Here is a 27,759-nt window from a genome sequence, read left to right as displayed (position 1 = left end):
CCAGTATTACATAATGTTTGGATGATGCAGGGTTATCTCCCTTTCCAGCCATAAGTATAAACACTTGTTATTTGGGTTGAGTTATTCAAGATATATAGTGCTAGTACATTTTACTGTATAGCCACATCTGCTGTGTCAGTACAGTAATATCAAGAACAGTGTGAGACTGGCCTTTCAGAGCCACCAACTCTAAGCTTGTTGAGAAGCCATAATTATTGCCTGGAGACCATTAACAGTGTGGTAAGTACGTAAGCAGCTAGTTGTACTCAGGTTTGACAGATTGAGGTGATCATCAGTATCAAGCGATCACTACGATATGCCAGTTCCCATAATTATAATAATCATAAGTCAGTTCTTGTTACAGTATATATAATTATATAGGCATAGATTTTTACAATATTTACAATTGTCATGTATTCAGTGGAACCCCCATAAAACGGACACCATTCAGGGAACAGCCTATATAATTATAGAGAGGTGGTCTTTGTTCTGAGAGTGTGGCATTTCTAAAGCTGATTGTAAGCCTGAGACTAGAAAGCTGCTTGTTATATGGAAGAGAGGTGGCCGTTGCTGCGAGGTTGCTTTACAAGCTAGTATTGTATCCTAACTTCGGATAGAGGTGGTCGTTAATGGAGGTTCCACTGTATCACAGTTGCATGCATACATAATTATTATGTTGGGCAGCACAAAATAATTATTTTGGAAAATGTCCGAGTACAGATCTTTATAGAGCACGCGAAGCGAAGTGTCCGGAATAATTAGAACACATACAAGCATGCAGATGCATGCGAGCTAGCTAAAATAGTGTGCGACTGCACTATATAGCTATAGCTAATCCTTCATATACTTGTATCTATCTTGCTGGCTATAAAGCTACGTTGCTTGGAATATTATCAACTTTTCAAAGATTGTTCGGACATTTAGTAAAATTAAGTACCAGAGTGTCCGCTGTATTATATAGAACTGCGGAAATTTCCCATAAAAGTGTCCGGGGCAATTAGAAGTGTCTGATACATTAGAAGATATACAAAAGGCTCTATAGCCTCACAAACACTTTTTTGTAAGCGCAAAAAACGAATTTTTAGCAACTTACTATAATTCTGAGCGAAGTGAGGCTATAACCAACTTCAATCTTGGTAGTGAATTGTCGATCAAACTTGCTCGAGCTAGCTGCTCCCACTCCAGCGGTTCGGCTTTATAGACTCAGTATATACACGTACTCTACAAAATTCTTTGGACTACTGATCTCACAGCGAGTTCTACACTGTATATACAAACCTAGTCTTGATCCCAGGCCGCACTTTGTGAAGGAAACCTATCTTTCTTATTTACCGACCAATAGATTAGGTCAATCATTACAACAGTCATTTTTACATCCATACAAAAATGACGTCATAAATAAATATTTGTTCAAGTTGAGCGAAGACTTTGCACCATGTGTACCCCTAGTATAATATATACCTTGGTTTGCGCTAGTCTCATGAATCAGCCGCCGTTCTTTTGGAACCACCGTCTGAGCACTCTTGTCATGAAGTCATTTCAAAATGGAATGTTGATTGCTCACAAAACCAATGGAATGTAATTAAATCGTGATATTACGCCCACACATATTTCCTAATTGTTATACAAATCGCCAAGCGAAGGCATCTCTCTCCACTTGTGTTTTGCTGTGGTGCTAATCTGTGCCCAAGGACCCCTGCTTGCCTTGCTTATGCTTCGTAGCAGCTTCTATGTATGAAGTATTTACCATGCGTAATGCATGCGTAATGATTATCCAAATGCGTTGAGCAAAGTGCAGTTCTTTGCTGCCTCCAAGTTCATCACCTGACTGGACTTCTGCAATTTGATTGGTCAAGACGGAATTCCGTCTTGGCACATAAAACGATGACAAGAGTGCTCAGACGGTGGTTCCAAAAGAACGGCGGCTGATTCATGAGACTAGGTTTGCGCATACTCACAAGTGAGGTATATACAGTAGTGTGTGTGTGTGTGTGCATGTGTGTATCTCCGTCTGTCAGGCTGCTATATATACACTGCTCAGTGATTAATGAATTTCTAGTTGAATATCAATGTGTGGATTTGCATTTTTGTCTCGAGTTATGCTAGTTTTGCATACTTTGAAGGCCATTGCAATCTCTTCAGAATCGTGCGCATAATTATATGCAGGAACTTTCACTTAAAGCAGGGGTGGGCGTAATCTCGGTATACAGTCGACAATAAAATTAATATCATGTTTTATATTTATGAGCTATAGCTATAATTCAAGGTAACAAGGGTGTAAGTCATACAGTCCCTTCCTTAAATTGTATTATACAGTCGCCGTATTTAGCCTCGAGTCATGATTTCGTCGTGATATAAAACACAATGATAATCCTGTTACAGCTGCTCAATGATCAATCAAGAGCGGCTTCTATATAGTGGATTTCAATTAAGCTTTGTTCTCTACTTGGCTAGTTTTGCTTACTGCATGGGAATGTCATACCAACCTTTTCAGAAATAATGTAGTAAAACACTTCATAGAGTGTTAATTATACTTACTGTACCAGTACAGTGGAACCTCCAAAGGAAACTTTGGGAGCAGAGCTTTTAATTGTCCTCTTCAAATTACTATTTTATATAGCCATGCATATCAAAGACTAGTATGCTCATGTAGTCTGCATATTTCTAGTTCAAGAGCTAAGGAACTCACTGAAATCAAAGTAGTGGCAGAATTATTATGCTTGTAGCCAATGGCAGTATGATTATAGTAAAATGTGGTGTTTGTTCCTAATAAGAGACAGAGTTAGTCAGTTGGGAGCACGAAGCTTGTCCTCTGTCCGGAATCAAGAAGATTCGCTTGTGGGAGGTTGCTTTGCGTAGGGATTTCAATCCGTGTCGTAGCTAGTGTCCTATATAAGTAGCGAGGTTGTCCTCTGATGGGAGGGTTCGTTATGGGAGGTTGAACGTTCCACTGTAGTTAATTCTGCACTAGAACGCTAGCATTGGCAGCTGCATGCGTATGAGTGAAAAACGAGCTGCAAAGTGTTGCAGCCACGTTAATCTATGGACTTTGAACTTTTGGCATCCTTTTTAGGTCGATTTTTTCCACTGTTGCACCATAAGCTTTGGCATAGCTTCCCTGCATGCACAATCAATTATATCTACATATACTGTATATAGCGTGTATATTTTGAGGGTATAAATGTTCGTGGTTTTCGCTGATCAAACATGTACCGTGAACATTAAACCTACGAATTAATATCGCATGCATGCATGCATGCTGCAGAACGGCTGCTATTCCGCGAAAACCTTTCTAACGGTCAATCTGCGAAAGTTTACACCCTCAAAATAAACCCGCTATACGGTAGATCTATAACTTCATGACATGAAACTTTGTGCCTCCACCGAGGCATCAGCTCCTGAGTTGTTTCATTATGAAGTATAAAAAATTCGATGTGTAATGACTGCATGCATTTTCAATCAATATAATTATATAGGTATAATGGACCGTAAACGAGGTAGAGGCGGACCCAGAGGAAGAGGAGGACCCAGAGGAAGAGGAGGTGGGAGAGAAGGGGCCCGATCGAAACAATACGGTGCCCAGGGGGATGGAGCAACAGACGGCAACACCCACTCTTCCGGGGCTCGTGGTAGAGGTGGTGGAAGAGGTCGTGGTAGAGGTGGCAAAGGTGATAGAGGTGGCAGAGGTGGTGGTCGAGGGGGACCCAGAGACTCGACAACGAGAATGGAACGACCCCCGCTAAACTATTTCACACGCGATGACATTGAAGAATTATCTCAAGCTGACGATCAAACAGTTACTAGGCGAATTACTCAAAATGAGAATGGGTTTTTGAATGCCTTCAAGCACGACAAGTTCTTAAAATCACCAAAAGTGTTGAAACAATTATTGAAAATTGTGTACAAGCTATCCAAATCTAGTGACACTCAGACTGCTTTGCGTGTACTAGCTCAACTATTCGGCTCCAGTGGTGAGCATGCACTTTTTCTGGTGTATTTGCAACTGCTGATCAGTGGAATGACTTCTGAAACCAAACAATTTATAAGAGAAGAAAACCTTCAATCCTTGTATCATCTTACCGAAGTGGGTAAGTTTTGTTTTGAGAAAATTCCAAAAAGTGTACAAAAAACATTTCCAATTCTACATATCCAAGAAACACTTAACAGCCTCATGAAGTACAGTACTGGTGGAGATATTGAACGGGTCACTCTCGAAGATATTGAACAGAACTTACTTGAACTCCAAATCCAGCATATGAGCTTTGAAGAAGAGCAAGTTAAACCAAAGCCCAAACCAATCAGGCAAATTGGAGATGTTGATCTTGAGCCACCAGAAGACTTTGCCACACTCTCTATTTTGCCTGTCCCTAATGAAATCAACAAGTTTGCCACGAGGCCGTATCTCAGGCCGAACATCATCAAAGGAGAGTATCGCAGCTGGGAACACTACCTGGACGTTCAGTTCAGACTTCTTCGTGAAGACTTTGTTGGTCCTCTTCGAGAAGGAATTGCGGATTATCTTTACAATCCAACAAAAAAAGGAGGTGATGTTCGTGTGTATCGCAACGTCAGAATTCGGCAGCCAGTGTGTCTTGCCATGGGAATCGGTTTTGAAATTTCCTTCAACATGCGAGCATTTCACAGAATTAATTGGGAGTATACTAAGCGACTAATCAATGGATCTCTCTTGTGCCTTTCAACAAACAACTTTCAAACAATTGCTTTTGCATCAGTAGCACAAAGAGAAACAAAACAACTTGAGAAAGGTATTATCACTGTGAAATTTGAAGGATCTGTCAATGGCTTTGATCTTCACTCTCAAACCGAGTACACAATGGTTGAGTCTGTAGCTTACTTTGAAGCTTATCGTCACGTCTTGGAAAAGCTTCAAGCAGTTAGTGAAGAGCATGAGATCGATATGATGCCTTTCCGGAATTACATAGTCAACTGCTCATTTGACAACATCCCCCTTCCACGGTATCTAAATCATTTCGGCCACACCATTTTTGATTTGCAAGGAATCGTCAAAATCAAAAGCAAGCTCGCAAGCTCAAAAGTTGATCTCACTAGAGCATCTTCTTGGCCTGATGCAAGTGTCACAGACCTCGATAGCTCACAGATGAGAGCACTACAAGCAGCCCTGACTCAAGAGATCTCCGTCATTCAAGGTCCCCCGGGCACCGGCAAAACATATGTGGGGATGAAAATCGTCAAAGCTTTTTTGGCAAACAGGAAAGTGTGGGATCCATTGAAGACCACACCTATTTTAGTTGTATGCTATACAAATCATGCACTCGATCAGTTTCTTGAAGGAATCAGAAGCAATGAAATCGATGGCAAACCTCCAAACGTGACAAGAATTGGTGGACGATGCAAAAGTGAAATTCTTCAGGAATGCACCCTTTACGAGAAAGTCAGTAAAGCGAGAACAGACAAAAAGATACCATGTGAGGAGTTCAGGGATTATATAGGCGCCAGAGAGTGCCAGAGGGCTCAGAAGGATCTTGTGATATCACACCTGGAAAACATTCATCTATCAGCTCACAAAATTTTACGAATGCATCGCTTGAGGCAAGTCATTCCATCAAATCATTACGACCAGCTTGTCAACACTGTATACACAGACCAGCCTATCGAGCTGTGGTTGGGATTGTGGTATGAAGACCCAAACATTCAAGTACAAGCAACTCCTGAACAAGAAGCCATGGCTCAATATGATCAACCAGAAGCAGAGGGCATCATTGAAGATGAAGACACTGAAGTCCAGATGATACAAAACGATCGACTAGTTGAAGGGAACGAAGTCGTGTACAAAGCTCCAGAAGAGGAGGAGTGGCAGTTCGAAAAAGTGACAAAAGCAAAGAAAAACGATGGTGACTGGCACATGGTTCAGATGGACAAGGATAAAAAAAGGAAGCTGATATACAAGCAACTTAATCATGGGCTCCGACCGATGACTGCCGATGAAGCTGCTAGTATCCCTAACTTATGGAGCTTACACCCAACACAGCGATGGAGACTGTACCTTCATTGGAGAGATATGTTTGTCACCTATCATAGGCAACGGTTGGAAAGTATTTCAAATGGCTACACAACTGCTTGTGAAGAGTTTCAACAGAGAAAAAGAAACATGGATATGACGATTGTTCGAGATTCAGATGTAGTTGGCATGACTACAACAGGAGCAGCCAAACACAATTACATCATTAAATCAATTCGACCAAAAATAGTAGTTATCGAAGAAGCTGCTGAAATTTTTGAGCCTCACATTTTTACTTCTCTGTCTCCAACAGTCCAACAGTTGGTTTTAATTGGTGACCATCAACAGCTACGGCCAAAGCCAACATACTACGACCTTGAAAAGAAATACAACTTTAATGTCTCATTATTCGAACGCTTGGCAATGAACGATTGTCCTGTACAAACACTAACTATTCAGCATCGAATGAGACCTGAGATTGCCAGCTTGATTACTCCAGCCATATATAAAGAACTGCACAATCATGAATCAGTGTACAACTATGGTCACATCCAAGGAATTGGTAAAAACCTCTTCTTCATCACCCATACTCAGCCAGAACTAACAGGATCAGATGACAAACAAAGTCACTCAAATCCTCACGAGGCAAAATATCTAGGAGCTCTCTGTGACTATCTGCTGAAGCAAGACTACAAACAAGATGAAATCACCATCTTGACTCTCTACCGAGGACAATTGCTGGAGATTAAAAAAATTCTCCAAGCCAAAAAGATTAATGGTGTTCGAACAGCTGTTGTTGACGACTTCCAGGGAGAAGAGAACCGAATCATATTGCTGTCCCTTGTGAGGAGCAACAATGAACAAAGAATTGGATTTGTCGGAATTGAGAATCGTATTTGCGTTGCTTTGTCGAGAGCCAAAATGAGCTTGTTCGTAATTGGTAACATGGAAATGCTTCGTGACAAGGTTAAAACTGTATGGCCTAAAATAATTGAAAGCTTCACAAAAATGGACTGTATTGGTGAAGCTCTCCCATTACATTGCCACATTCACCAAGACCAAAAAGTAAATGCCCAAGTGGCTGAAGATTTTCTCAAATGCCCAGAGGGTGGATGCCAGAAAAAATGTGAAGCTCGTTTGCCCTGTGGTCATGTCTGCCGTCGACTTTGTCACCCCTATGACATAGAGCATCGTAAGTACAAGTGCTTACAAGGTTGCAGAAAACAATTGGCTTGTGGCCACGTCTGTAAACGAAAGTGCTACGAGTGTTCAGACGGTTGCGGATCTTGTAAAGAGAAAGTAATGAAAGTCCTAACTTGCGGTCATTCACAAAGCTGTGCTTGCTCGGATGATCCAGCAAAAATTAACTGCAAAAAACTTTGTGAAAGAGTTCTAGCATGTGGTCATCTCTGCCAAGAAAAATGCTCTCGATCTTGCACTCCTCAATGTACTGTGAAGGTGGACAAAGAACTATCTTGTGGGCACACTGTCCAAGATTCCTGCTATCTCAAAGAAGAGCTAGTAGAGTGCTCCGTGCCTTGCAGTGCTTTGTTAGATTGTGAACACCTATGTACTGGAACCTGCTACACTTGCAAAATGGGACGTCTTCACATTGGCTGTAAGTCCAAATGCGATCGTACCCTAACATGTGGTCACCTTTGTGACTTTCCTTGCACACCAAGCTGCCCTCCATGCTCCAAGCCATGTGCCAACTTTTGCACCCACAGCCATTGCCCCAAAATGTGCTTTGAACCATGTGCTCCCTGCATGGAGCCTTGTGACTGGTCCTGCCCTCATTTTACCTGCACTCAGCCATGCGGAATGCTGTGTAATCGACCTCCTTGCAATCAGCCATGTCCAAAGCGCCTGGAGGAATGCAAACACAGGTGCATTGGACTTTGTGGAGAATTGTGCCCAAAACTGTGCCGTATCTGTGATAAAGAAGAAGTCACTGAGATAATTTTTGGACCCGAGGATGAAGAAGATGCCAGATTCATTCTTTTGCCAGATTGCAATCACATCGTTGTTGTAGAAATGCTTGATCAATGGATGTCAACTGACAACAGTGATCCTACAGGAGAGTCCCAAGAAATCACTCTGAAAGTATGCCCAAGGTGCAAGACTCCAGTGAGAAAATGCCTCCGATATGGCAATGACGTTAGGAGCAAACTGGCTGATGTGGAAGCTATAAAGAAGAAGCAGATGAGTACAATTGACTCCATTGACCTGCAAGCTGAACTAGCGAGAGTAAAGACAGGACTCGGAAAGGCTAGTTCCTTGAATCGATTGTTTGTTGCTGAAGAATTCAGTGTACTTGAACGAGTTATATCGAACGATTCCACTGTAGGCAAGAAAACTGTTAATACTGTTCTCTTCCCTCACATTACTAAAGCTAAACTTTCATTTCTGCTCCAAATTGTCACAACAATTGAGATTTTCTCCAATCTAAAGCTAAATCTGCTTTCTGTAACACAATCCTGTTATCAACCGAATATTGATAGAATAAAACGAGACCTGAATCACCTTAAAGAGTTTATTATGCAAGAGTTTATTTCACAGCAGCAACTCTCTGATGCTAAAGCTGAAATGCAAAGACTCACCCTTCTAGCAAAGCTTATTCAGCTCCAAGGTAAAATGCTTCCTATTAAAACCCTTGTTTCTACCGATGAACATGATGTAATCACCTCAACTATCCTTAAACTGGAGGAGAGTGGCTGGAAACTAGAAAAAATTTCAGAGAAAGAAGAAGGGAGTATTCTTGAAATGATCAAGTCCTTGTGTGAAAAGTACAGTATTGATGGACTGTCCGAAACAGAAAGACTTGAGATAGTCAAGGCTATTGGCCTCCCGAAAGGCCACTGGTACAAGTGCCCCAACGGCCACACCTATGTAATTGGCGAGTGTGGGGGAGCGATGCAAAGGGCCAAGTGTCCCGAATGCAAAGCCGAAATTGGAGGAATGAGTCATGCCCTAGCAGCCGGCAATGTACATGCACCGGAAATGGATGGCTCAAGACATGCTGCATGGTCAGAAGCAGCTAACCTTGCAAACTTTGATCCATTGGAATTAGACAGACTGTAGTTTTAGTCCTGTATATTTAACTTTTGGGTAATTATAATGAACTCTTGTTTTTATAATAGTTTTACTAACTTGTGTCGAGTTTTTATGGTGCGCATTTTATATGACTATATATAGTCACTGTTTTTGTGATTGTTAAAAACATTATAGCATTATATGTATTACTTGACATTTAAATATAATTATACAACAGTTAATGCATGGAACTGGAAAGGAGTGGTGCTAATCATGAATAACCCATAAAATGGTATTCTAGGTTCTTAATAATTATCATGTCCTACACACTTAGCGGGCTATGTCATGTGTGATCAGGAAAACCGAATTGGTATATAATGGGCTAAAAGTCCTATAATTATGATCAATCTCTGCATTGCTCATGGGAATATTAAACAGAGGCAGTGATCGTGAGAACAAATGTCTGTATATATAATGCAAGACGGTACTAGATCTAGACCAAAGTGACGTAATGTATTATACATAATTATATCTGAGGGCTTCTGGTTATGTTTACCATTCCTGATATAATATATCAGGAATGCAGTTAATAAGCAGTCATAATAATACTGGTACAGTTTCGCACAGTACACACTTTCAATAGCAAATGGCTGCGACAAACAGGATATATACGTAACTACTGTATTGAGTAATAATGTAGTTTTGTGTATGCACATGCACACCCGGCCATTAAAGCTATAGAACTGAGTGCAAAAATTCATTTCATTCATGTCAAAATAGAATAACTGTAACAGTGTACAAAAATGTGCTAATTTTGAAGGACGTAAGGTGTTGCTAGACAATTGAAAGTGCAGCAGTAAGTAATCTTTGCTTACGTGGCAAGGCATGAATTCTAAAATTTCAGTGACACAAACATGTGTTGGATTGAACAGCTATATTTACAGTATGTAAGTGCAATTGAATGCATGCAGCTAAATTTACACATAATGTGGTACAGATATGAAACACGGAAAGTGCATGACGAGTGCTTGTCTGGTTGGCTCTGATCCTCTTGTCTCTCTCTTAATGCTCACAATGTCTTCAGAAGTGAGGGAGAGGGGAGAAGCAAGACATTGCCATTGAGAGGCAATGATGGCAGCAAACGATTGAAGAAAGTTTTATTGCCAGGGACGGACAGATGATTGCTTTCGATAATACTTTTCTTGTGTAGAAGCCGTCTACAATAGAATAGCTATAATTATAATTATTATAAAGCGGGTATATGTTGAGGGTATAAATGTTCGTGGTTTTCACTAATTATACCGTTATACACACTATTATGTGAAAACCTTTTTAACCGTCATTTTGCTAGCCTCAAAATATACCTGCTACTGATATGGTAGTATACTTACTGTGCTCTTGTGAGATTTGACTTGTTTTGTTGGACAATCCTGTAGGTTGACTGCGAGAGGGTCTACCAATATTTTCCAGGTGGGTTCTTGAGACATCCACAGTCCTGGCAATATCACCAGGGAATAATGCTTCGTTTTAAATAGTTATTCCAATGTATTGAAATGTTCATCCCTGTAAGCAGTTCAAAGCAGAGTCAATCATGGACTCATCTATCGGAAACAACAAATCTGTACAACAAAATAATTAAGCTCATAGATAAATTAAACGTTGTGTTGAATACTGCTTACTCTAGTAGAATATCACCTGAGCTGATCAAATCTTTGATCGAAGTGGGGCATTTTTAGTGCCTGCACATCATTAGGAGTTGTATCTTTAAGGGTATATCAACAATAAACATTGATTACATTTACAGGTGGTGTGTGCATGTGTGCATGTGAGCGCGTGTTTGAAACTTACTCCAGTATGGTGTCTGGTTTCCATTCCCGATAGGACTGCTTATTTTATAGGTACTGCACTGGTATATACAGTTTCGTACAAGTACACACTGTCAATAGCTAATCAGGTTGCGACAAACAGGTATAACTATACGAAACTACTGTACTGTGTATTGAGTAATAATGTAGTTTTTACAGTATACATAATTAAGTCATGACATTGCATGCACACCCGGCCATTGAAGATATAGAACTAAGTGCAAAAATTCATTTCATTCAGGTCAGAGTTGACAACATTAGAATAACTGTACAGTAGTAACAAAAATGTGCTAATTTTAAAGGACGTAAGATGTTGCATATACACAGTAGAAAAAATAACGATTGGAAGTGTAAAAGTAATTTTTGCTTAAGTGGCAAAGCATGAGTTCTGAAAGTTCAGTGACACAAACATGTGTTGGATTGAACAGCTATATCCGACTAGAAAAACATTTGCAATGTGAAAAATTGCTAGGATTGGCCAGGGGAACCACAAAAAAGCGTGGGAACAAGAAATCAGACGAGAGCATAACTCCAATCCGTTACAACGTCAATCACATGTACTGGTAGTTTTCCCATGTTTTCCCAGCCAATATGCCACGCAATTTTTACTGGTGGAGTGATGACCAATCCCTATATATATTTATTATACATCCATTTTGGAATGTGGGGCGATTTGTGATGAATTGATGTTCCTAATACATGCAGTGTTGAGCACATGTATACACACAGTCCATCCATGCGTATATAGTAACATGCACGGACCGTACTGGTGACCTGCATGGAATGATGTGGTGGATGGAAGCTGATAGATGGATCTGGAACACAGTCTATTATTTAATATACTATGTATTGTACATGTTCATGACGTTGTAACGGATTGGAGTTATGCTCTCGTCTGATTTCTTGTTCCCACGCTTTTTTGTGGTTCCCCTGGCCAATCCTAGCAATTTTTCACATTGCAAATGTTTTTCTAGTCGGATTCCCTTTCTTTTTCAGTACAGTTTACGTATTATGACATGCATAAGTGGAACGTCAAGAGGCAGTACAGAAGTTCAAGAAGAGAAGACAGGACTAATCAGATATCTTCTAGAATATCTCTGGACTAATAATTATAGTAATGAGTAATAATATTATTGCTTGATATGTTGAATTTGCGAATCAGTATTAATTAAATGACAGCCATTTTAAGAGCATGATATCTAGCCAGTGCATATAGCATGCCTGTCAGAGAAAGGGAGCTAGAGGAACAGTGTGAAGAAAAGCAACACCTCAGGCTCTGGAAAAGCACTGCTGCACTGATTTTAGGCGCACGGTTTATTAGCCACGCCTATCTATTATTAATTGGCCACAAAGATGGCGGAATTGTCTAGGTATAAGAGAAATAGAGACTGAGAGGTCATCTGCCTCGTGGAAGCAATCGCAAATCTGAAGAAGCGCTTTGTAATCCAGGTTGTAGTCGTTTGGAAACCCTGTGCAGAATGTCCTGGAGATGGCTGTACTTGGAGCAAATGCTGGGCAAGAAACTTACTTACTTACTTACTTACTTACTTACTTACTTAGTCAGTCAGACAAAGAGCGGTGAAACGTAGAAATAGTGCAATTTTTAAAATGACAATATTCATTCATTAAAATGTTCATGGATTATGAAATGAGAGATACAAAGAGAGAAAAGGCTAAATAAACTATCTGTCTAGCCAGTTCCTTGATGTGACCTTTCCCTGCAGAGATAGAACAGTTTGAACATGAGTCAAAATAATTGAAATATTGCTAAACACGGGCAAACCCACTGCCAATCCTATGTAAAACCTACTGGTTTTACTAATCTACAGTATGTAAGTGTAATTGAATGCATGCAGCTAAATCTAACATAATGTGGTGCAGATATGGAACACGAAAAGTGCATGACCATGCAGCATGACGAGTGCTTGTCTGGTCGGCTCTGCTCCTCTTGTCTCTCTCTTGATGCTCACAATGTCTTCAGAAGTGAGGGAGAAGAGAGAAGTAAGACACTGCCATCGAGAGCCAATGATGGCAGCAAATGATTGGAATCGTCAGGACGGATATGCAGATGATTGCTTTCAATAATGCTTTTCCTGTGTAGAAGCACGTCTACAATCATAGAATGAATGAATATAGCTATATAATAACTTATATATATACCGTATTATTATATAGCGGGTATATTTCGAGGGTATATAAATGTTTGTGGTTTTCGCTAACTAAATATACCCACTAAAAGACTGCTATTCCACCTTTCTAACAGTCATTCCGTGAAAGTTTATACCCTCAAAATATACCCGCGAAATATACCCGCTATACGGTAGTGTACTTACTGTGCTCGTGTGAGATTTGACTTGTTTTGTTGACAATCCTGTGGGTTGACTGCGAGAACCTCTACTAATATTTTCCAGGTGGGTTCTTGAGACTTTCCAGTCGAATTATACTATTTGGCAATATCATGATGTTTCGTTTTAAATATAGTTATTCCAATGCATGGGTATTCATCCCTGTAAGCAGTTCAAAGCAGAGTCAATCAGGGACTCATCCATCGGAAAAACAAATCTGTACAAGGAAATAATTAAGCTCATAAATTAAATGTTGGGTTTGAATGCTGCTTACTCCAGTAGAATGTCACCTGAGCTGATCCAATCTTTGGTTGAAGTGAGGCATTTTCAGTGCCTGCGCATCATTAGGAGTTGTATCTGGGTAGATCTATATATCTATATTGGAAACAACAAATAAAACATTTACAGGTGGTGTGTGCATGTGAGCATGTGAGTGCGTGCTTGAAACTTACTCCAGTAAGATGTAGTCCATCTTTTGGGATGACCAAATTTTTCATCGGAGTATAGAGAAGCATTGTCTTTACCCATGGCTTGCTTAGTTCTTTCAATGCTTCATCAATACTCTTGAGTATATTTAGGTGCATTTCTGCTCGGATCAAGAAGGTAAACAGAAGGCAATATCTATACCAGTACAGAAATAAATTTTGTTTCCACAACTAGTTGCAGAGTGTTATATTTTGTTGCCACTTCTCGCTATCACTATCAGCGTCTATATAGGCATATCGACAAATACCTCCACTCCGTTCTTCATAAGCCAATGTAGACCAGTCGACCACACATGACAGCGAGGATTGGCAGCATAATTGGATCTCTGGAATCAAATAACTATTAGCAGTAGAAGAATCAGAAAATGAGAAGTGATCCGCTTGCAATTGTTGGGAAGTTTAGTTTTCATGAAAAGCTGTGAGAGAAATGAGATTAAGAAATCGTTAGGAAATAGTCAAATCTGTCAACATCACATTTAGCATAAAATCCTGGGTAATCTTGTCACCTTTGACCCAGAGATAAAAAGCAGACGAAATTTCTCTTTAGTGGGACTCTTAGTTGGTACTGGTTCTGAAGTGAGTTGAGACTGTGGTTCTCTTCCACGTACAAATTGTCAAATTCGTGGCAGTACTGCAGCTTGTGGTATAATTATTCTGGTAGTACTTTTCCATGCAGCAGCGATTCTGTAATAATTTATGACTACGCTGAGCTTGAGTTGATCGATGTAATTGGTGACATCCGCTTTAGCAGACTTTGACAATATATGATTATAGGTACATCTGATGCGAGTAACTCTCTTAGGGTGTGAGCAGAATATCAGTATCTTCTATGTGAGAGATAAGGAGGCTTACTTTACAAGCTGGAATGTAGTCAAAGTTGTTTTCAACAATCCCAGAAGAGAGTTTGTCTCTGGGAAAATCCGACGGTCAAATTATTTATCACCAGGGAAGGATGCTTCGTTATTCCAATGGATTGAAATATTCTCCAAAGCAGTTTAAAGCAGAGTCAATCAGGGACTCATCCATCGGAACCAACAAATCTGTACAATGAAAAAATTAAGCTCATGGACAAATTAGATGGTGCATTTGAATGCTGCTTACTCCAGTATATCAACAAATAAAACATTTACAGGTGGTGTGTGCATGTGAGCGCATGCTTGAAACTTACTCCAGTAGTCCATCTTTTGGGATGACCCAATCTTTCATCAGAATAGAGAAGTAATGACCTTCTTTCCATGACTCACTTAGTTCCTTCTACTAATGCTTCATCAATATCTCTTAGAGCATATTTAGGTCCATTTCTATATAGCCTTCGTAAAAGTTTCATCCTTGAGATAGCTTGGATCAAGAAGGTAAACAGAAGGCAGTACAGAAATCAATTTTATTCTGTTTCGTTTTTGAATAACTAGATAGATGCAGAGTGTTAGCACATTTTATGTTTTGTTGCCACTTTTCTCACTATTAGCCTATCAGCGTCTTTAGGCATATCAACGAATACATCCACTCCATTCATAAGCCTGCATATACCAAGTATAGTACATGTAGACCAGACATGACAGCGAGGATTGGCAGCATATAATTGGACCTCTGCAATCAAAGAAGAAGAAGGATCAGTTATTATAGAGAACTGCAATTTGTTGGCAAGCTTTGTTTTCATGAAAAGCTGTGAGAGAAATGAAATTATTAAGAAATAGTCAAATCTGCCAACATCACATTTAGCATAAAATCCTGGATAATTTTGTCACCTTTGACCCAGAGATCAAAAAAAAGCAGGCGAGATTTCTCTTTATAGTGGCATTCACAGTTGGTACTGGTTCTGAAGTGAGTTGAGAAGAACTGTGGTCCTCTTCCATGTACAAATTCTCAGCAGTACTGCAACTTGTGGTGTATTCTGGTAGTTTTTTCCAGCAAGCGATTCTGTAATATTGACCTCACCCTGCAGTCAGTACACTACATGGCACACACACATACCAGACTGACTTACCTGATGTGCCTTTGCCTGATGAGCACGCGTGCATAATGGATGCTCTTGGCTAGACACTTGTATCTGCAGACGTCGCTCTAGGAAATCTTGACCATGCTGAGCCTGAGTTGATCGATGTAATTTAGCAGACTTTGACAATATTTGAAAACATACGATTATGGGTACATCCGATATGAGTAACTCTCTTAGGGTGTGAGCGGAATTTCAGGCGAGATTTCTCTTTAGTGGAACTCTCAGTTGGTACTGGTTCTGAAGTGAGTTGAGAACGACTGTGGTCCTCTTCCACGTACAAATTCTCAATTTCATGGCAGTATACTGCAGCTTGTGGTATATTCTGTTAGTACTTTCAGTATAACGATTCTGTATATGCCTACGCTGAGCTGGAGTTGATCGATGTAATTGATGACGTCCGCTTTAGCAGACTTTGTACATCTGATGCGAGTAACTGTCTTAGGGTGTGAGCCGAATTTCAGTATCTTCTATGTGAGAGATAAGGAGACTTACTTTGCAAGCTGGAATGTATTCAAAGTCTTTTTTCAAAAATCCCAGGAGAGAGGGAAAGTCTGATGGAGGATGATTATTCTTATAGTAGTTCTTTATGTCATCCACAGCTCCTCGTTTAAATCGTCAATCTTGGAGTTGTTACAGACATTTTGTTCAACACTAAAACTCTAGCTGAAGTACAAAAATTACTTGGGGGAAGCATTAATTAACTAATGAATTGTGATAAAAGGCTAACAAAAAGATGCGAAGATGTTTAATATTAGCAAGGCAGTGTAGGAAAATGTAGATTATTCACAGCAGATGGGATGGGGTAGATGTATACTGATTATCAACACAATTATCGGATTAAAGGTCTAAAAGTGCAATAGTAAGAAAATTATATGGTGAAGCATGAGTTCTAAAGTTCATTGACACAATAAAGTGATAAAACAGTTACATGCAGCAGGTGCATTAACGTAGCTACACATAAAATTTGTGCTGTGATGCATGATACTATAAATTTTCTCAGATATGAAACACTGAGAGTGTACGGAGTCTCTCTCTCAACTGACCATAAGTTGCCGTTTCCCTGGCTGCCCACTTCTGCAGCATGACGACATTGTCTCTCTCTTTATGCTCACAATGTCTTCAGAAGTGAGGGAGAGGGGAAAAGCAAGACACTGCCAACGAGAGCCAATGACGGCAGCAAATGATTGGAGAAAGTCCTCGCCAGGACGGAGAGATGAATCTTTTTCGAGAATTTTCTTTTGTAGAGGCACATCTATAATTATTATATAATGCATGCATGAATAAGCAATTAATATAGCTAATGATTGTGAGGTACTTACTATGCTTTTGTGAGATTTGACTTGAACTCTGTGACCATCCATATGCAGATTGACTGAGAGTTACCAACACTATCCAGGTGGGTTCTTGAGACATCCACAGTCGAATTACTTCTTCTTTCTTAGCAATGTCACCAGGGTATGATGAGTCATTATTCTCAATGTCATCTAATTTGTTCCAGGGGATCGGAAGACTCATTCCTAGCAGTTTCCATTGAGCACTATTTACTTCTTGCAAAGCAGAATGAACCAAGAAGGTATTCATTGGAAAAAACAAATCTGTAGTACAATAACAAACAAATTAATTAATTACGCGTGTATATGTGTGTGTGAAACTTACTCCAGTAAGATACGGCCCATCTTGTTGGGCTAATCCATTCTTTGATAGGAGTGGAGAAGCATTGCCTGTCTTTATCGGCAACTTCCTCAGTGCCTTCTGCTAGTTCTTCGATATCACTAAGAGCGTATTTAGATGAACTCAAAGCATTCGTAAAAGGTTCATCTTTGAGGTTGCTTGGATCAAGAAGGTAAACAGTAGGCAATATACTAGCACAGAACTCCATTTTTGCTTCCACTACCTTTTGAATAACTTGATGTAGAGTTTCAGAACACTTGGCTTGATTTCGGACGTCACTCCTTGCTAGTACAACCAGTTCTTTACTATCAGCTTCTTTAGGCATATCGACAAACACTTCCACTCCATTCTTCATAAGCCAATGCAGACCAGTCGACCAGACGCGACAGCTAGGATTGGCAGCATGTACCTCAGCAATCAAAGAATTGGAAGCTGTAGTGGAGAGTCTGTGTCTTGTGGGCAGGATTTGTTTTAGTGCAAAGTTGTGAGAGAGGTGAACGATAAGCACATGAAGAAATCGTGTTGGAAAGAAGTCGAATCTGTCACCATCACATTTAGCATACCATCCCAAAGTAATCTTATCACCTTCGGATTTAGGCCATTGAATGTCCTCAAGCTTGAGATCACACAGAGCAGGGAAAAATAAATGAGATTTCTCTTTACTGGCACTATCTGTTGGTACAGGTTCTGAAGTGAGTTGAGAAAGAGTGTGGTCCTCTTCCACGTACAAATTCTCAATTTCGTGACAGTACTGCAGCTTAAGTAGACTTTCTTTTGTGATGTACTCTGGCAGTACTCTCTCCAGTAGTGATTCTGGAATAATACCTACGCTAAACTTGAGTTGATCAATGTGCTCTGTGAGGTCAGCTTTAGCAGACTCTGAAAAGAGTTTTTTGTGTACATTTGATGTGAATGTTGATATCTTGAGAATTATTATATGGTTCTCAATGGAGTCCCCTTCTCTCTCTATCACCATTAGCAGACCCAAATCATGCAACTCTCTTATGAGAGTGTATAGTGATGATGAATTTAGTGGCAACGGAATTTCAGTCTCTTCTATGTGAGAGATAAGAAGGTTGACTTTACAAGCTGGAACATAATCAAAGTCTTTTTTCAACAATCCCAAGAGAGTGCTTGTCTCTGGGGAAAGGGATACTAAATTGGAGAATTTATTTGCGAGTTTCTTTATGTCATTTACTACAGCTCCTCGTTTACGACAATCAAGAGCAACACTTTGTTCAATTTGAAAATCATTAATCTCGGAGCTGCTACAGAACTTTTGGGATACGCTGTCAAGCATACATAACGCTTGTTCTACTGACCTTTTGTTGATTACATCAGCGTGGCTTCCCACTGGTAGTATAATCGTGTTTGAGAATTGCTTAATATTGTATGATAGAAACGAAAGCCAGTAACTGTATTTTGTGATAGCAGTTTTTTCATTTTTACTCACATCACAAACTATCAAATAAATATTACTTCCTTTTGATGTGTTGATTGACTCCATAATTGCAGCATGCGAGGAATAGTACTCGGAATCACCAGCAAAATCATAGAGTATCATTCTTCCATAAGCACTACTGTCATAAGTACTTGGAACAATGCCTGCAGTGTGAGGTGCTACAGTTGATGTGTTGAAGTAGCTGATCAAACGTTCCTTTTTGATAGTTTCAACAAGCGTGGATTTCCCCGCACCTGGATGACCTACAACAAATATTCTGCTGAGGTGCTTTTCACCACCAAACTCTTGTTTAGCAAGTTTATCTAGCTGCTGATAGGTTGACTGGATTTCTGAATTATAAGTTTGAAAAATGGTGAGAATTTCGTGGCTTTTTTGAATTTTTGCTAAATCCAGGGCCGTCTTCCCGTCTTTATTTCGCACAAAAAGTGGAGCATTGTATTTCTGCAATAGTAAGCGTGCACAACGAGCTTGCCCATATCGAGTTGCTGTGTGAAGAGGGGTGTTGCCATCATTATTCACTTGAAACACTGTCCAGTACTGATACTTGCAAAGAATTGTTTTCAGTATTTCTTCTTCAGTATGCGATGTACTACACAAAATATGGAGAGGTGTGTTCCCATCGTTGTCTCTAATTGTTGGATCCACCTTATACTTGACTACTAAACTATTCAAAACTTCTATGTGACTATTCTGTAAAGCAAAATGAAGCAGAGTTTGACCATTGTAGCCTCTCACATGTGGGGTGCAATTGAAATCATTAATCAAAACATATATTACAACCTCATGACCCCATTCAGCAGCTAAACACAATGGGGTAGATTTTTTATTGTTAGTAATATTGGTCTCAACTTTGTGCTGAATAATCAGGTGTCTTACTGTTTCACCATGTCCTGCCATGGCTGCAATATGTAGAGGTGTGTTTCCATCAACATCTCTATCTGCAGGATCGAGGCCATATTCCATTACCAGTTTGTCTATCAGTTCTATATGGCCACGTTCACATGCAGAGTGAAGGAGAGTATAACCTCGGACAAGATGACTACTGTTGAATTCTTTGACTAGCACATCTAAAACATTCACGTGTTGATTCAGCACAGCTAGCATGAATGGACTGTTGTTACTATGATTGGTGCTATCAATATCAGCACTATGTTTACTGATCAGGTATGTCACTACTTCAACATGTCCTTCCATGGCTGCAATATGTAGAGGTGTGTCTCCATCATCATCTCTATCTGTGGGATCGAGGCTATATTCCATCACCAGTTTGTCTATGAGTTCTATATGACCACCATTGCATGCTAAGTGAATGAGAGTGCGACCTTTGTATCCTCGAACATGACAGTTGTCATTGACTAACGCATTAAAAACATGTATATGACCATTCAGTGCAGCTAGCATCAATGGTGTATTATTCTGCTTATTAGTGCATTTAATATCAACACTGTGCCTATTAATCAGGTGTCTCACTGTTTCAATGTGTCCTGCCATTGCTGCAATATGTAGAGGTGTGTTTCCATCAGCATCTCTATCTCCGAGATCGAGGCTATACCTTGTCACTAGTTTGTCTATCAGTTCTATATGGCCACGTTTACACGCAGAGTGAAGGAGAGTATAACTTTGGACATGATGACTACTGTTAAACTTTCTGACTAGCATATCCAAAATAAAATTATTATCGTTCAGCAGAGCTATCATCAATGGACTCTTATTGCTAGTATTGGTGCTCTCCATATCAATATCAGCACTGTGCTTACTGATCAGGTGTCTCACTACTTCAACATGTCCTATCGAAGCTGCAATATGTAGAGGTGTGTTTCCATCATTATCTCTATCAGCGAGATTAAGGCCATATTCTACAACCAGTTTATCTATTAGTTCTACATGACCACCATGGCATGTATAGTGAAGGAGAGTACGACCGTTGCTATCTCGGATATGACAATTGCACTTCATTTCTTTCACTAATGCATCCAAAACATGCACATGACCATTTAGTACAGCCAGCATCAATGGAGTAGCGACATAGTTATTAGTGCAATCAACATCAGCAATATGCTTACTGATCAGGTGTTTCACCGTTTCAACATGTCCTTTCAAGGCTGCAATATGTAGAGGTGTGTTTCCATCATCATCTCTATCAGTGAGATCAAGGCCATATTCCACAACCAGTCTGTCTAATAGTTCTATGTGGCCACAATCACATGCATAGTGCAGGAGAGTATAATTGTTCAATCCTCGGACATGAGGACTGCTGGCGAATTGTTTGACTAACACATCCAAAATAGGAATATGACCATTCTGCACAGCTATCATCAATGGAGTAGACTTCTGATTATTAGTGCATTTAAAATCAGCACTGTACTTACTGATCAGGTGTCTCACCGTTTCAACATGTCCTTTCAAGGCTGCAATATGTAGAGGTGTGTTTCCATCATCATCTCTATCAGTGAGATCAAGGCCATATTCCACAACAAGTCTGTCTAATAGTTCTATGTGGCCACAATCACATGCATAGTGAAGGAGAGTATAATTGTTCAATCCTCGGACATGAGGACTGCTGGCGAATTGTTTGACTAACACATCCAAAATAGGAATATGACCATTCTGCACAGCTATCATCAATGGAGTAGACTTCTGATTATTAGTGCATTTAAAATCAGCACTGTGCTTACTGATCAGGTGTCTCACCGTTTCAACATGTCCTTTCAAGGCTGCAATATGTAGAGGTGTGTTTCCATCATCATCTCTATCAGTGAGATCAAGGCCATATTCCACAACAAGTCTGTCTAATAGTTCTATGTGGCCACAATCACATGCATAGTGAAGGAGAGTATAATTGTTCAATCCTCGGACATGAAGACTGCTGGTGAATTTTTTGACTAACACATCCAAAATAGGAATATGACCATTCTGCACAGCTATTATCAATGGAGTAGAATTCTGATTATTAGTGCAATCAATATCAGCACTGTGCTTACTGATAAGGTGTCTCACTGTTTCAACAAGTCCGTACAATGCTGCAATATGTAGAGGTGTGCTTCCATCATCATCTCTATCTGCAAGATTGTGGTTATACTCCACCACCAGTTTGTCTATCAGTTCTATATGGCCATATTTGCAGGCCTGGTGCAGGAGAGTACGACTATTATATCCTCGGACAAGAAAACTGCTGTTGAATTCTGCGACTAAGGTATCCAAAACATTCACATGATTATTCCGCACAGCCAGCATCAATGGAGTGTTGTTATCTTTATTAGTGCAATAAATATCAGCACTGTGTTTACTGATCAGGTGTTTCATTACTTCAACACGTCCGAACATAGCTGCAATATGTAGAGGTGTGTTTCCATCATCATCTCTATCAGTGAGATCAAGACCATATTCCACAACCAGTCTGTCTAATAGTTCTATGTGGCCATAATCACATGCATAGTGAAGGAGAGTATAATTGTTCAATCCTCGGACATGAGGACTGCTGGTGAATTGTTTGACTAACACATCCAAAATGGGAATATGACCATTCTGCACAGCTATCATCAATGGAGTAGACTTCTGATTATTAGTGCATTCAAAATCAACACTGTGCTTACTGATCAGGTGTCTCACTACTTCAACATGTCCGTACATGGCTGCAATATGTAGAGGTGTGTTTCCATCATTATCTCTATCTGTGGAATCAAGGCTATATTCCACAACCAGTTTGTCTATCAGTTCTATGTGGCCATAATGGCATGCATAGTGAAAGAGAGTAAAATTGTTCAATCCTCGGACACGGTGACTGCTGCTGAATCCTTTGACTAATACATCCAAAACAGGAGTATGACCATTCAGCACAGCTAACATCAATGGAGTAGACTTCTGATTATTAGTGCACTCAATATCAGCATTGTGCTTACTGATCAGGTGTTTCACTACTTCAACATGTCCGAACATGATTGCGATATGTAGAGGTGTGTTTCCATCATTATCTCTGAGATCAAGGCCATATTCCATCACGAGTTTGTCTATTAGTTCAATGTTGCCATAATGGCATGCATAGTGAAAGAGAGTAAAATCGTTCAATCCTCGGACAGGAAGACTGCTGCTGAATTTTTTGACTAATACATCCAGAACAGGAGTACGACCATTCAGCACAGCTAACATCAATGGAGTAGACTTCTGGTTATTAGTACATTCTATATCAGCATTGTGCTTACTGATCAGGTGTCTCACTGTTTTAACATGTCCGAACATGATTGCAATATGTAGAGGTGTGTTTCCATCATCATCTCTATCTCTGAGATCAAGGCCATATTCCACAACCAGTTTGTCTATCAGTTCTATGTGGTGACAATGGCATGCATAGTGAAGGAGAGTATAACCATTGAAACCTCGAACATGGGGCCTGCTGTTGAATTCTTTGACTAACACATTCAAAACAGGAATATGACTATTCAACACAGCTAGCATCAATGGAGTAGCTTTCTGATTATTAGTGCATTCAACATCAGCATTGTGCCTACTGGTCAGGTGTTTCACTGTTTCAACATGTCCGTACATGGCTGCAATATGTAGAGGTGTGTTTCCATCATTATCTCTATCTTCGAGATTGAGGCCACCTTCTACAACCAGTTTTTCTATTAGTTCTATGTGGTCATAATGGCATGCAAAGTGAAGGAGAGTAAAATCGTTCAATCCTCGGATATGGGGACTGCTGTTGAATTCTCTGACTAATACATCCAAAACAGAAGTATGACCATTCAGGACAGCTAGCATCAATGGAGTATTGTTGTCATTATTAGTACAATCGATATCAGCACTGTGCTTACTGATCAGGTGTCTCACTGCTTCAACGTGTCCGAACATGGCTGCAATATGTAGAGGTGTGTCTCCATCATTATCTCTATCTCCAGGATCGAGGCTATATTCCAACACCAGTTTATCTATCAGTTCTATATGATCACCCTGGCATGCATAGTGAAGGAGAGTATAACCATTGCTATCTCGAACATGACAACGGCTGTTGAATTCTTTGACTAATACATCCAAAACATGCGTATGACCCCTCAGTGCAGCCAGCATCAATGGTGTATTGTTGTCCTTGTTAGTGCAATCAACATTAGCGTTGTGTTTATTGATCAAGTGTCTCACTGTTTCAACATGTCCAAACATGACTGCAATATGTAGAGGTGTGTTTCCACCATTATCTCTATCTTTGAGATTGAGGCCACATTCTACAACCAGTTTTTCTATTAGTTCTATGTGGTCATAATGGCATGCAAAGTGAAGGAGAGTAAAATCGTTCAATCCTCGGATATGGGGACTGCAGTTGAATTCTCTGACTAATACATCCAAAACAGAAGTATGACCATTCAGGACAGCTAGCATCAATGGAGTATTGTTGTCATTATTAGTACAATCGATATCAGCACTGTGCTTACTGATCAGGTGTCTCGCTGCTTCGACGTGTCCGAACATGGCTGCAATATGTAGAGGTGTGTCTCCATCATTATCTCTATCTCCAGGATCGAGGCTATATTCCAACACCAGTTTATCTATCAGTTCTACATGATCACCCTGGCATGCATAGTGAAGGAGAGTATAACCATTGCTATCTCGAACATGACAACGGCTGTTGAATTCTTTGACTAATACATCCAAAACATGCGTATGACCCCTCAGTGCAGCCAGCATCAATGGTGTATTGTTGTCCTTGTTAGTGCAATCAACATTAGCGCTGTGTTTATTGATCAAGTGTCTCACTGTTTCAACATGTCCAAACATGACTGCAATATGTAGAGGTGTATTTCCATTCTCATTTCTGTCTCCAAGATCGAGGCTATGTTCCATCACCAGTTTGTCAATCAGTTCTATGTGGCCACCGTTGCATGCTTGGTGAAGAAGAGCACGACCTTTGTATCCTCGGATATGACAAATGCTGTTAAATTCTATGACTAAGGCATCCAAAACAGTCACATGACCATTCCGCACAGCTAGCATCAATGGAGTATTGTTCTTTTTGTTTGTGCAATCAACATCAGCCCTGTGTTTACTAATCAGGTGTCTCACTGCTTCAACATGTCCAAACATGGCTGCAATATGTAGAGGTGTGTTTCCACTATCATCTTCCTCTCTGAGATTGAGGCCATATTCCATAATCAGCTTGTCTATCACTTGTATATGGCCATATCTGCATGATTGGTGAAGTAGAGTACGGCCTTTGTATGTTTGGACGTGACAACTGCTGCTGAATTCTTTAAATAATGCATCCAAAACATTCACATGACCATTCAGCACAGCTAGCATCAATGGTGTATTGTTCTTTTTATTAGTGCAATCAATATCAGCACTGTGCTTAATGATCAGGTGTCTCACTACTTCAACATGTCCAAACTTGGCTGCAATATGTAGAGGTGTGTTACCTTTATCGTCTCTATCTTTGAGATTGAGGCCATATTCTATTATCAGTTTGTCTACCAGTTCTATATGGCCACCATGGCATACTTGGTGAAGGAGAGTAAAACCATGGTATCCTCGAACGTGATGACTGCTGTTAAATGCTTTAACTAACACATCCAAAACATTCACATGACCATTCAGCATAGCTAGCATCAATGGTGTAGCATTCTGATTATTAGTGCAATCAATATCAGCACTGTGCTTACTAATCATGTGTCTCATTGTTTCAACGTGTCCTCTCATGGCTGCAGTATGTAAAGGTGTGTTACCTTCATCGTCTGTATCTTCGAGATTGAGTCCATATTCCATTACCAGTTTGTCTATCAGTTCTATATGACCACCTTGGCATGAATAGGGAGCTCCCTCCCCTGCTACAGCATAATGCAAAAGTGAGTGCCCAATTTTATCTTTTACCAAAGGGTCAATACCATATTCTGAAATAAGAGTTTCTAAGAGCAAAACATGTCCTCCAAAACAGGCACAGTGGAGAACAGACAATCCACAGAAGCCCTTTTCATTGATGTCTGCTTTTTTTTCTGTAACTAACCGATTAATCAAGTCTTTGAGACCAAGTGATGCAGCTACAAGCAATGCAAAGAAGCCTACATTATTGTGATCTTTGATTTCGTTATAATATAAAAATATATTGTTTAACTGTAGAGTTATAGGTTCAGAGCTATTGTAATACTCAAAGAGGACATCCTCAAAGATTTTAACTTCATTAGAATCAATTTGCAATTGATTACTAAAGTAACATGGCTTTGTATCTCCGTTGGAAAGTCGTCTACCACACAGTGATAATAGAACCAGCATGATAATTATTTGTACATCTCTGTTCTTGGCAGCAAAGAGCAATGGTGTATTTCTGTCATTATCAATAGCTCCTATGTCAGCACCAAAGTCATTGGCTAGTGTCCAAACCGTAGCAAGATGACCATTAGCACATGCGAGATGAAGAGATGTTTGGTTGTGTGAGTTTCTGACGTCCACTTCATATTGCTTTGTTTTCAACAGCTTTCTGACCTCATCTAAGTCCCCACGGCTTGCAGCAGTGTGTAGGGGAGTATCACATGACTGGCTGTCATCAGCCATTTCTGTGGCTATACGCAATAAGCAGTATCTGTATTGTGTGTTGTGTGTACAGTATACGTTAATTGCAGTGGTATTGTGTGATGTGTGCTAGCCTCGTCCCCACGCCCACTTCCGCTCATGCTTGGTCAAAGGAAGAGGGCCTGGTATCGACTGCATGCTTGCGCATGCACTCAGCATCATCAACCAGTATCAAGAATTAAGCTACAGATAACAAAAAATGGTCAGTAAAACATTGACGTCACAATAGGCGCTAGGCGGAGTGGATTGATAGAAGTAGATAAAACAATTGAGTGGTAGCAACTCCATTGTACGTACGTACAATGCGATTGAAGGTTTCTATGGTGGCCCTGAACGCTACTAGTAGTTCGCCTTAGCTACTTGATAGTTCACCTATACCTTAGTTACTCAATAGTTTAACTACCTTAGCTACTTTGAAGTTGACCTTTGAACTGTACGTTAATTCTAATTAAGCTGCTGTAGCCATGCTCTACATAGCGACTAGAGATGAATGATGAGAGCTACATATACAGGGCCATAGATAGCTTAGGTGTGTAGGGGTGGCAAATAACAGCTGAAAATGTTTACTAAACAAAAATCTACTGTTATTTCATATACTCTGAGTATGGCAACTTCCAACTTGCTGTGGCACCAACTTAGAGCAACTAAAACAAGGTAGCTTAAACTAGGAAGGTGCTCCTGCTTCCTAGAGGCGCAGTGAAGCTCAGAATTTTACCTGGTCATAGCTTATTCTCAGCAGTCATCATGCGCATCAGATAGCCCTGCCCACATCTCAATTTCGTGACATCATAATTAGGTGTCGTGTAAACAGAGCTTATGTTTATTAAAAAAAGGATTTTGATATGGGACTCCATATACGTTTTGTACTTGACAGTTTGTAGACAACTACATTAACAGATAATAGTTTAGAATGGTATGTGCGTGGGAGTATAGGATACTCGGTGTAGATCTATATAATTATATAGGTATGTATAAGCTAGATAAATATGCAGGTAAATGATAGGTCTACCAATACACATGAGCATAAAATAATGCGTTTGCACAATCAATGCTCCGAAAATATTATGCGTAACATCATTAACTAATTTCCTCGATTAAATTAACGACGAAATTAGACCTCAGAATAAGAACCAAATGAAACACGCTCATAATTTTTGCAGTGTGTATGTGGGGGGGGGGCCCTAAATCTTAAGGGTAAATGAACTAGAACCCAGTCCCAGCTGGGGTGACTGAATCCTCCAACACCGGTGCACGATATGTGAATGACCTATATTCAATCACGTAAATCTAAATATTTTTCACTGATCAGAAAGCTAAGTTGAGCTAAAGGTTATGTTAGGTAGATCTACTGTGCGTAAGAGTGCAATAGAA

At 40.0% G+C, this 27,759-nt stretch overlaps 2 protein-coding genes across 2 annotated transcripts; one reads left to right on the top strand and one right to left on the bottom strand.

Annotated features, from left to right (window-relative positions):
- Positions 1–31: 31 nt before the first annotated feature.
- Positions 32–9,186, top strand: LOC135344768 (NFX1-type zinc finger-containing protein 1-like). Its single transcript, XM_064542044.1, has 2 exons — positions 32–240; positions 3,477–9,186. The coding sequence occupies exon 2, from the start codon at positions 3,482–3,484 to the stop codon at positions 9,059–9,061; it is 5,580 nt and encodes a 1,859-aa protein (XP_064398114.1). The 5' UTR covers positions 32–240; positions 3,477–3,481; the 3' UTR covers positions 9,062–9,186.
- Positions 9,187–14,668: 5,482 nt separating this feature from the next.
- LOC135345469 (uncharacterized) lies at positions 14,669–26,754 on the bottom strand. Its single transcript, XM_064542891.1, has 4 exons — positions 17,361–26,754; positions 17,024–17,299; positions 16,777–16,956; positions 14,669–14,748 (listed from the first exon to the last, which is right to left on the bottom strand). The coding sequence occupies exons 1-4, from the start codon at positions 26,368–26,370 to the stop codon at positions 14,669–14,671; spliced, it is 9,546 nt and encodes a 3,181-aa protein (XP_064398961.1). The 5' UTR covers positions 26,371–26,754.
- Positions 26,755–27,759: the final 1,005 nt, after the last annotated feature.

Source organism: Halichondria panicea, chromosome 12, assembly GCF_963675165.1.
Source record: "Halichondria panicea chromosome 12, odHalPani1.1, whole genome shotgun sequence".
Classification (NCBI taxonomy): Eukaryota; Metazoa; Porifera; class Demospongiae; order Suberitida; family Halichondriidae; genus Halichondria; species Halichondria panicea.
The sequence above is the reverse complement of the archived record's forward strand: the minus strand, read 5'-3'. Positions and strand labels throughout refer to the sequence as shown.